General features: G+C 42.3%; 1 protein-coding gene across 1 annotated transcript in view; it reads left to right on the forward strand.

Moving 5' to 3' along the window:
- Nucleotides 1–10,891, forward strand: part of TEKT2 (tektin 2) — a 39,555-nt gene extending 28,664 nt beyond the window's left edge. The window contains exons 7-10 of the mRNA XM_089689636.1: nucleotides 2,562–2,669; nucleotides 6,618–6,761; nucleotides 6,853–6,932; nucleotides 10,557–10,891. Coding sequence (XP_089545762.1) covers nucleotides 2,562–2,669; nucleotides 6,618–6,761; nucleotides 6,853–6,932; nucleotides 10,557–10,770 — 546 coding nt within the window. The 3' untranslated portion in view covers nucleotides 10,771–10,891. The remainder of the gene's footprint in view (nucleotides 1–2,561; nucleotides 2,670–6,617; nucleotides 6,762–6,852; nucleotides 6,933–10,556) is intronic.
- The last annotated feature ends 1,165 nt before the right edge of the window (nucleotides 10,892–12,056 follow it).

Below are 12,056 nucleotides of genomic sequence, written 5' to 3' on the forward strand. Positions count from 1 at the left end.
GGTTGGTTAAGAATCTTCCTGATCAGGGAGAGGATTCTGCTGAGGAGGTGACGTATTTGCCACACACTTTGTGCTTTGCTGTGGATGCCCTTAAGGATTCAATACAGCAGGTTTCACAATTGGCTGTCCTCTCAGTACACATGCGCAGGTTGAAAAGCTGGTCAGCAGAATTACCTTGCAAAAAATTGCTGGTTGGATTCCCCTTTCATTGCTAGTTTAGCAATGCCTCAGGGCCAAGGGAAAAGGCAATCATGGGTTCAGAAATCCGCTAAGGCTGACCCTAAGTCCTCGTTATGAAGGGACACCCCACTTGTACGGGTGGGGAAGGAGGCTTTCGCAGTTTTCAAGTGCCTGGGAAGAGGTGATTCAGGACAAGTGGGTCATTTCCACGATCTCTCAGGGGTACAGACTGGAGTTCCGGGTACTTCCCCCTCCCTGGTTTTTAAAGTCCAATGTACCCACAAACCAGCTGAAGAGAAATTCTTTATATCAAGCTCTCGATCTATTGCTGTCCCAAGGGGTAATTGTGGAAGTGCCATCAAGCGAAAAGTTCAGGGGCTTCTACTCAAACCTGTTCACAGTTCCAAATGGAGATATAAAGCCTGTAATAGATCTCAAGGTTCTGAATCAATTTCTAGTTGTTCGTTCGATTTGGATGGAATCAGTCCATTCAGTAGTAGTCTCACTGCAGATACGGGATTTTCTAACATCCATAGACATCAAGGACGCATACATTCATGCACCAATATTCCAACCTCATTTGCGGTAGACGGTCATCATTTTCAATTTGTGGCTCTGCCTTTCGGGCTTGTCACGGTCCCACGCATTTTAACAACAGTTCTGGCTCCAGTATTGGGCCTACTTAGAGCTTAGGGAATATCGGTACTAGGGTATCTGGACGACCTATTACTCAAGGAGCATACACTATCCACACAGGTGAGGGTGCTGCAACACAATTTACTCTCTCCCAGGCTGTGGTATAGTGCTTCACCATGCCAGACTAGCAGTCTCCATCTGCTTCCCAGTAGATACTTGTGAATGAATGTCAGCAGCAAGGTGAAAAGTAAATAAATCTTCTTTATTGAAAACTAAGTGTAAAATGTTCCATAATATGACCCACACTAATGTGTTCAAGTCCAGAAAAGACCTTATTCATAGCCTGGCTGGATCTTTGGGTGGTTTGCTTTGCTCTGAAGTTTTAGATGATCAGGTTACATGGATATCCAGTCAGGATCCAGTCCGACAATGCCACGGCCGTGGCTTACATCAGCTGCCAAGAAGGCACCGGCAGCCGGATGGCCCAGGAGGAGGTGAATCACATTGTAGCTTGGGCAGAGCTTCATGTGCTGCCTCTATCAGCAGTTTACATTCTGGAGTTGGAGAGCTGGCATGCATATTTTTTTAGTTGCTAGCAGTTGGTTCCGGGAGAGTGGTCCCTGCACAGATTTTCGTGGCAATTTGCCAGAGTTGGGGTACCCCGGAAGTAGATCTATTGGCATCCTGGTTCAACAACCAGATGGACAAGTTTGTGTCCAGAACAAGGGATCTGATCGCTTTCAGGGTGGATGCTCTGGTTACTTCTTGGCATCAGTTCTCCCTAATTTATTCCTTCCCCCCCATTCAGCTTCTGCCGTGCCTTTTACAAAGGATCTGAGAGGAGGTAACATTGGTGATCTTGGTAGCCCTGGCCTGGCCCAGGAGGGCTTGGTATGCAGATATAGTAAAACTAGCTGTGGACGGTCCATGGGCCCTTCCAGTCTGGGCGGACCTACTCTCTCAGGGCCCAATATGGCACCCTTCTTTACGGTCCACAAATTTGACGGTGTGGCCATTGAAGCCAAGATCTTGAGGGACCGAGGGGTCTCAAGTCCAGTTATTTCTACACTGTTTAACACTAGGAAGCTGGTTTCCAGAAATCTTTTACAGATTCTGTAAGTCTCACATTTCCTGGTGAGAGGGCAAAGGATGGCATCCCAGTGATTAGGAGGATTCTCTCCTCTCCAGTCAGGCGTGAAAATGAGGTAGGCCTTGGGCACCATGAAGGGTCAGATTTCAGCTTTGTCTGTATTCTTTCAGAGGCCTATTGCTTCGCACTCCCTGGTTCGGACCTTTGTACAGTTGGTGATTTGTACAGTCCGTCCTGTCAGGCTACCCTTGTGCCTTTGGGATTTAAATTTGGTGTTGGCTATCTTACAGAAGCAGCTGTTTGAATCTATTTGAGATGTTCCACTAGTCCTTTTGACTAGAAGAAAAGAAAGAAAATTTATTTGCAACCTTTTATAACAGAAACTAACAAAGTCTTTTTTTCATAAATGTTCTGTCTTTTTTTCCTTTATATTACAAAAAATAAAACCCAGTGATGATTAATTACCACCAAAAGAAAGCTTTATTTGTCTAAAAAAAATTATACAAATTTTATTTAGTTACAGTGTTGCATGAGTAATTGTCATTCAAAGTGTGACAGTGATGAAAACTGAAAAAAAATAAGGCCTGTGCAGGAAGGGGGTGAAAGTGTCTGGTATTGAAGTGGTTAAATAGAGTTGGTGTTTCCTTACTGACAGACTAATAATGAACTGGAAGCTCAGAGACAAGCTGTGGAATTTGCTTTCAGGAAGAGGATCCATGAATTTGAAAGAGCTCACAATGAACTCAAGTGGCAAGAGAAAAATGTGAGTTTTCTGTATAGTCTGTTTTTCATGTCATGTTATTTTATTTTAACAGTAGTAAGTACTAAACACATTCTACTTTTAGTTTGTGTAGGGAGGGAAGTGAAAAACACAACAAAAGAGCTATAAAGGTTGACTCCTTGTATCTTTATTGCATACTTACATTGATTCAAGCTGGACCAATGTAAGTATGCATGCTCTTGTGCCTGCACAAATGCGGCCCGCACGGCCGCATAGATGTCAACCAGGGCTTAAAGCGAGTAGAACATGTGACATGTTCCAAAGTTCATATCTTTTAATTGCTGATTGAAAACATGCTGCATTTTCTCATGTACACAATCCCTTACATATTCCGATTTGTGAAAGATGGTATGTTAAATCTCACTGTCTCTTTTTAAATAACACCTAAATGAGAATACCTTGACGTAAATATTCTTATCAGTAAGTGGTAATATTCAAAAACCTGTATTCTTTGTAAAATGTATACTTTTATCTGTATTTGTTTATACCATACCTGGGCTATGTTGCCTTCTATGCATTGCTATACAATTGTTGTGCTTTATTGCTGTTTCTAACAACTCAGGTCTAAAAACCAGCCATCCTACTGAAAACAATGTACTCCTTATGTGGCTCATATCATATCTAAACAGATGTTTAAATTTAAACGTACAGCAGAACTAAAAAAGAAAGTACCACTTGTTTGCCCCCCCTCTCTTTAATAAATGGCACTTTTTATGGGGGGGGGTACCTGGTTTTGATAGGTACCTGCTCCCACTTCCACCTGAAACGCCTAGACGATCCAAATGGAAGTTCAGCCCCCCCTCGTTGCTCGCAGCCTTCTGGGACACATCCCATTCACAAAGCGCAGCACAGCTTGCACATGTGCAGTGGGAAGCTGGCTGTGAAGCCGCAAGCTGTTTTCCCTTAGTTAAGATGCCTGGACCTGAAGCCAATTGAAGAATCAGCTCGGGTGAGGACAGTGCTGGATCCCTGGGCAGCTAAGTGTCCTTATATTAAAAGTTAGCAGCTACAGTATTTGTATACTTGTATCCACTGACTTTTAATTTTTGGGGGGAGAGCGCCTCTTTAAGTGAATTTTCAATTATGGGAGAAGAGATTCTCTGTGTCTCTTCTGCCATAAAAGATTTTTCTCTCCCTGCTAGAACTGGGACAAAGTATCTCCTACAAAATTGCTGGGACAAAGTATCTCCTTGTGCACGTGTGGGATTTCTATTAGCCAAGACTCCACACCCAAAAGAAGACCTGGACAAGATGGCAGGGGTGGTGATGAAGCAACGAGGAGGGCACCCTTTCTTAATGTGCATATATGCTGTGCAAACTTGCACATCTTGGCTAAGGCTCCTTGTAAGTGGTTTACTTTGGATTTAAGACAGAGAGACAAAGAGAGACAAAGTAAATTCTTATGTTTTAGGGCTGGTTCACACCATAACATAACATTCCAGGGGACGGCTGGCGAGGGGACAGGCTGGCATTCCTTGCGCCAAATTAACCACTGCTTTCCATCGCCTTCTGAAACTTCCTGCAACTGACAACAGCCTCCTGTTGCCCCTGGTAACCACTGCTTTCCATCGCCTTCTGAAACTTCCCGCTCTTCCTGCAGCTAACAGCCTCCTTTTGCCCCTGGTAACCACTACTTCCACTGCTCTCTCTTAATGGTTAAGCTATTTTGCATACCTGAAATTATCTGCTTTGTTAGTTTTTTTTTTCTTCTGTTTTCTTTCTTTGTGTATACTTGTCTGTATGGATGTCACATCACTACCTCAAACTCAATCTTTCAAAAACTAAGCTTGTAATATTTCCTCCTCCCTGATCCCCCACTCACGACTTTACCATTAAGATCAACAGCACAACCATTGGTCCTTCCCTTATGCCAGGGTGCTAGGCGTAATCCTAGACTCTGACCTCTCCTTCTGGGCCCCACATCCACTCACTGGCTAAATCCTGACGCCTCAACCTCCGGAACATTTCCAAAATCTGCCCCTTCCTGACCAATGACACCACAAAACAACTTATTCATGCCTTGATTATATCCCGCCTCGATTACTGCAACTCCCTCCTCACTGGTCTACCGTTGAACAGGCTACCCCCCCTTCAGTCTATTATGAATGCTGCTGCTAGACTCATACACTTTACCAACCGATCAGCGTCTGCTGCCAATCCCTCCACTGGCTTCCAATAACCCAACGTATAAAATTCAAAATACTAACCACAGCTTACAAAGCCATCCACAACACTGCCCCTAGCTACATCACCAACCTCATCCACAGATATCGGCCAAATCGCCCATTCCGCTCCTCCTTGATATCTTCCTCTCTAACTCCCTCATCACCTCCTCCCACGCTCACCTCCAGGACTTCTCCAGAGCCATTCTCCTATCCTCTGGAACTCCCTACCACAGCATGTCCGGTCAGCCTCCACCCTGTCTGCCTTTAGGCGATATTTGAAAACGCACTTCTTCAGGGAAGCCTACCCCACCTCCACCTAAGAACTGTACTTGAATCACCTCCACCAGATCATCCCCCACAGCTATCACCTTTTGTATCATCTCCCCCTTCCTTTAGATTGTAAGCTCCATGAGCAGGGCCCTCACATTCCTTCTGTACTGAAATGTATTGTAATTGTACTGTCTCCCTTATATTGTAAAGTGCTGAGCAAACTGTTGGCGCTATATAAATCCTGTATAATAATAATAATAACGCAGTGTGGGAAACCTGAGTTCAAAACCCCAAACGCAGGTTGCAAGCGTGGTGTGTTTGCCCGCTCTGAATTGCATCGTATAGAAGTACCATGTGATGCTGTTGCAGTGAGTTTCCAAAAGTAGTGCATGCACCACTTTCGGTGCAGTGCGGTGCAATTTGAGCCCATTCAAAATGAATGGGTTGAAATCACCAGCACAGAGCTGCATGTGAATCGCACAGGAATGCACAGTACACTACTGCGCGATTCCTGGTGTGAACCATCCCTTAGGGAAGATCTAGAAATGGTAATTGTGCCTAATTAGTACGCTGAAATGTTTCCTTTTGTTTAATTTCTTCAGAAAGATAGCAGTGTGGTATGTTAGGATGCCTAGGAACTCCTGTGCTTACCCCCTGTTCACACTGGGTGCGACTTGGCATGCAATTTGCATGCCCTGAGACTTGAAAATCACATGCCGAGTCCCACCCTATTGTCCGCTATTAGAGCGGTCATATCGGTGCGGTTCCGACTTGGTCGAAGCCGCATCGATTTAAAAAATACTACATGCACTACTTTTGGTGCGATTTGCATAGACATCTGTATCAGATGTCTTGGAAATCGCACCTGAAATCGACATATCCCCACTTTGAATTTGTGCAGCTTCACTGTAAGTCGCATGATTTCAAAGTCAGCTTGATGTGACCGGGGTGTTAATGCTTCATAGCTGTAAATCTGCAGAGTGAGATATTCACACTATAAAACACAAGGTAATGGTACTGCAAATGCAGCAAGATGTGTATTTTTGCACGTGAAAAACCAGACGGTTAAAAAAGGCATAAAGCTCAAAAAGGTGCGTGAGCGTTTTCTGCATTTATGCATAGGGTGGCCCATTAAAATAAAAGGGCTGCCCTATGCGGGAAACAATATAAAAAGAAAAAAAACATGCCTGGAGATTTGGAGTGAGATGCAGTGATATCACTAGTGTGCTGCACACTGTTCTCTTTGCTGGAGACTCTGATATGAGGAAGAAAAACTTTACCTCTATTAAGACTGGCTGCTTTCACACAGAGACATGGAAAGATAGATTGTAAAATGAGTAGTTTGTAAAGAACAGCTGCAGGGAGACCACAGAATAGGTGAATAGTCCTTTGCCCTTTACCTACCTTATTTCCAGCTTCCAGTGTTCAGTTCCTCTTTGAAGCAATAACAAAAAAAATGGAGGACCATTTTGATATCGTCTTTTTATTGTTACAGACTAAGGAGGAAATAGAGGAACTGGAGGAAGACATAAGACGTCTGGAGTGTGATCTCAGAGAGAAGAGTGGACCTCTGAAGCTAGCTCATACACGCCTTGAGACTCGTACCTATAGACCCAATGTGGATCTTTGTAGAGATCAGGTATTCTATGTCTTTTTCCTACATGTGCTTGTATTCAGAAAACAGCAAAGTCTGTAGTCTGTTCAGTATTTTATTCTATTTCAAATCATAGGTGCAGTATGGTTTGACAAATGAGGTCCACCAGCTAGAGGGCACTATTGCTGCATTAAAGCAAAAAATCGCTCAGTCACAGTAAGTAATATCATGTTTGAGATGTTAAACGTGTTTTTTTTTTTCTTTTATTTAAAAAATATAAAAGCCTTTTTAGCTCCTACTAGAGCTTGGATAAGCAAAGGCCCATTTTGAGGTGTAGTAAGCACTCTTGTCTAGCAGTTCTGGGTTACAGCAAGGGCCCTATCATTGAGGATGTATGCTGTCCATGTGTTTGTGTGGGGTTTTCTGGCTTCTCAGGTACCAATATATTAGGAAATAAATAAATACCAAACGCTAGAGATAATTATCTACAGCATAACCTGTCGTATTTCTATTACTGTATAAAATTTGCAAAATTTTACAACATAAATTTTGGAGATGAAGTTGCTGCATGCATATTATATTGTTGTGCTATTTTGTATATAAAGTTTATTTAAGGGTCCATGCACACTGGTTTAAAAAAAAATGTTTCTCCTAGAGGAGTTTAGCTTATTGCCTGTAGAAGCAATGGATGTTCTCCTATGTGTCCATGCACATTAGGAGATTTAGAGGCATATTTTAAGCTCACCATTTAGAGACATTTTTGAGAGTTTTCTGGCAGAAAAAAAGGCCAAACGCTTCTAAACGCTAGTACAGGAAAACATTCAAAATTAGCATTTTTTTTTCTACCAAGAGCACTGGTATTTCTTTTAAGCCAGTGTGCGTGGACTCTAAAAAAGAATATTGCAAAATGTGTATCCTTTACATTTGTAGACTGTAGGAAAAATGCCCCTTACATTGGTGTTCAGTAGGAGGAAGCATGTCACTTGCATTGGTGATCAGTTGGATGAAGAATACTTCTTATATTGGTGGTTAGTTGCAGGAACAATACCCTCACATTAGTGGCCAGTGGCAGAAAGAATATCACTACATTGATGGTCAATGGACAGGACGATTGCACACTTACATTGGTGGTCAATGGAAAAAAGAATGCCCCTTATACTGGTTGTCCATGGGAGGAAGAATGCCAGGTACATTTGCATTTGTAGTGGTAGGAAAATGCCCCTTCTATTGTTGGTCAAGAAGAATACTCCTATACACTGCTTGCCAGTGGGTGATCGAAAGCCTCTTTACAGTGGAAGACTGTGTGAAAAATAACACATCTGATGTTAATGCCCAGTGGAAAAAATGCCCCTTACATTGGTGGTCAGCTAAAAGAATCCCCCTTATATTCATAGTGGGAAGAATGTGCTTTAGATTGGTGGTTAGCAGAAAGAATGCCCCTTACATTAGTCGTCAATGGGAAGAATGCCTCTTACATTGATGGCCAGTGGGAGGAATGCCTCTTACATTGATGGTCAATGGGAGGAATGCCCCAGATGTTGGTGGCCAGTAGGAAAAATGCTGCTTACATTGGTGGTAAGTGGGAAGAAGAATGTCCCTTTAAAGACAATTACAAAATAAATTTGTAAAGTGGATATTATTGGGGAGACATATTAGTGATAACTCATGCTGGTTAGTCATATGACTCAATTGTGTAAACTTGATACTGAAAATGCAAAACTCTGGGTCTCTATGGAGATGGAGGACAGGGTACCGTATTCAGTTGGCCCTGGATTGCATCCCCGCTACCTAAGGTGTTGTGTACATATCCCACCCTTGGCAGCACTCCCCGAGTTGCACGGGCGACATCTCACAATACTGCGGTCTCTCCGCTTCCCTCACCTATCATAGGCAATCCAGAATTCAGAATTTATTACCAGCCTCCAAAAGGGTAATTTTCACTGCTTCCAAGTTCAAGGTTACTCCCATGTATCTGACATTCTAACATCAGAAGGGCGGTTGGTTTCCGCTGATCTTCCTTGCCTGGCTGATCCCTCCTGGATCTCTGGGGTGGACTTCAGTTGTGCCACTTCCTTTGTCGGTATCAGTCGCCCGCTAACTGTATTCAAATCGTTGTGTCACAGGGGGGATGCAATACACCACTCCCTTTCCTTACTCTGTGCCACTCTAACACACCCTGGCGAGGATTACACACTTCCTTTTCTCACAAAATTGGAATCTGAACTTGGTATGAGTTTCACCCCTAGCCAGAGGAAGAAAATCCTTCATTTTGCACAAAAGTCTTCTATGGCCATGAGGGTTCAGTAATCCAGTTACAAGTTACTTACCAAATGGTACGGGGTCCCCTCCCTACTCCACCGTATCTCCCCACTGATCCCAGATACATGGTGGCGCTGCGGTGCAAAGGCTGGGACTATGCTCCATATTTTCTGGTCGTGCCCGGGAATCTAGCCATTTTGGCAAGATGTGACCTCAGTCATTAAACAGCTTACGACTGTGGATTTGCATGATAACCTAGCAGCCTGCCTGTTACACTTGACAGAGAGACCTATTAAAAATACAATCTTCCCTTATGATTAAGCTTTTTAATGCAGCTAAGGCTTGCAGTCCGATTTGTTGGAGGAGCACTGAGCCTCCTTCAAAGGATCTTTGGTTTGCTAGAGTTATTGTTTCATGGGATATGGAGGACCTCACAGCCACCGTGCTCAACACAGAGGTGTCCTGCTCCGACATTTGTAGACAACAGAACTATTTTGTGTACACTGATTCCTACCTCAATGAGCTGTCCGCCTCCCAGTGAAGCCTGCCCTGCTGTATCCTGTGGTGGGAGAGGGATGACTCTGCTACCCTTTCTCCTTCCCCTACTCCTCCCCTTTTCCTTTTGGGAACTTCCAAATGTTGAATTTGTTTGCCATGCCCTACTCTGTTGTGTCCGTAGAGCCACTGACATTACAAGTTAAAGCAGAGCATGCTGTATTGGTTTCATTGGTCATGGTTTGCTGTTAGGTGCCCGTGTGACTTGATACAGAGCCCATATTTCTGTCTCATGGATATCAAACAGTTCATGTGGTGTTGATATACCGCTCATCTGCTGCCTGTTATACTCCTAAGTTTTGCCTTGCTCTTATGTAATTGTATTACCTGAGTAACCACTTGTGAATGATCATTGTCTGTACTTGCTTTGTCCTATGAAAATAAAGGAATTACAAAAAAAACTTGATATGTACTGAGAAAATTTGAAGCTAATTTTTTTAAGTCCGTACAAAAATAAGTGGGAGGTTGTTAACTGTTAGGCATTGACACCTATTCATTTGACAAAGATTTATTGAGATATGATACTCCAGATATTTACTGTGGTGTCAATTCCATTGGATATAAAAACTGGGTTAAACCTATGCATGTGAAACCTAAATATATAAGTATACTTTGCTTCCTGCTATACAACAGTACTGATTTACTACTCCTTCTCATAATGCAAGTCTATCAGTCAGCCAACCAAAAACTAAACACTCCCTATATGCTTGATATCTGACCTCAAAAGTTGTTCAAGCGGAACTTCACCCAAGAGGGTCCTAGGGTGAGAGTCCTTGTAAAAGCTAATCTACCCTGCTTCTAGTGGCAGATTTACAAAGCTTTACATTTATTACAGCAACACAAATGTGAAAGTCACAGAAAAATAATTTTATGTAGAGTGTATTAATAATTCAAATGATGTGCTTGCTGACAATTTACCAAACTTTTTTTTTCAACTGATCTAACTGAATAAGGCTTTGTGAGTTGCAAAAAAGCTTAGTCTGCGCAGAAAACACAAGTGAAAGCACTGTTATTGTGTTCTTGCAGGGATGCACTGGATGCGCTCTACAAACATCTTGCCCGCATTGAAGCAGATATAAAATGTAAGGAAAACTCCCTAAACCTGGACAACAAATGTGTTGATTCCCGCCGGAAGCTCACTCTGCCTATGGAGAAGTATGTTCCATCCATGGATTCCTTCAACCGAACCATCAATCGCCAACTTTCACCCTTGAAAAGTCAACAGCTGGAACTAGCTTGAGTTTTCAGGGGAAAGGCCCAAATTTCCTGATTTGGTAATCTTTTAGGCAATACAATAAATTACCAATATATCTTAGAAAATGTATAGTACCAATTAAAAACACACAAAAGTTTCAGGAAAACTACATATCAAGTTATCTTTGTGTTTAGAAACATTTATTGATGAAGAGGGTTATGTTTTTTTAACATTGCTTACCTGGCTTTCACTGCAATCACATTCTGTTATTCTTACTGCCACCGGTACATTTATAATATTCTTCCAGACTGACACCAACCCATCATGACATTTTGATATTTGCATAACTCCCAATTTCCCCTTACAGCCAGCCCACTGCTTGTGTTCTGATGTTTTCAGGAAGCTATGTACAGCACACTGCTAGCCCTTCCTACCGGCCATTGGGGAGAGATTTACTAAAACTAGAGCACTCAGAATCTGGAACATAATAGCTTCTAAGGGTCCTTTTTTTTCTTCATCAGTTCAGTCAAATTTTTTCATAGGAAAAAATGGATGAATTTACATCCATTTTTTCACCTGTTTTACATCCATTTAAAATCAGTTTACATCTATTTTTCATCCGTTTACATCCGTTTTTGGTCCGTTTACATCCGTTTTCGTCCATTCAGGGTTTTTTTTGTGGAAGAAAAATAGGGTTTTCTTCTGTTCAAAAAAACGGATGTTAACGGATTAACGGATACGGACATTAACGGATGAAAATGGATATTAATCCGTTTACATCTGCTAGTCCATAGAAATACATGGGTTTCTGTTTTTCATCCGTAAATGGACAGATGAAAAATGGACATACGGAACGCCCCTGTGAAAGAGGCCTAACTTCAGCTTTTTCAATTAAATGTTGACATTAAAACCTGGAAGCTGATTGGTTTCTGTGCAGAGCTTCTCCAGATTTTGCACGCTGCAGTTTTTGTAAATCTCCCCAAGTATGTACCCGCATTGTATAAAGAAGCAGAGAGATCTAGTGATGACAACACTGGGTTAAGGTATATAATGAAAACCGTATTATATTCACATACACAGCCAGCTTTAAACCCAGCTACATGTAATATATTATGTGGTCCACACTCTCTGTGTAACCATGTTTCTGTAGCGCTACCCCCATAGAGGCCACTTGATAAATCTTGTCCCCAGTGGTTGCCCTGACCTTGCAAGCCTCCCGACATTTCTGATACTGTGGGTTTAGACATATTACAGTATAGTATAATAATGTCAGAGACTCAGTTCTTTAGTAACACCTTTATATTAGTCTTGTTCAAATGAGTACCACAAGA

This window comes from Staurois parvus, unplaced genomic scaffold (assembly GCF_062004578.1).
Source record: "Staurois parvus isolate SC_StPar_1 unplaced genomic scaffold, SC_StPar_1.0 ptg000488l, whole genome shotgun sequence".
Classification (NCBI taxonomy): domain Eukaryota; kingdom Metazoa; phylum Chordata; class Amphibia; order Anura; family Ranidae; genus Staurois; species Staurois parvus.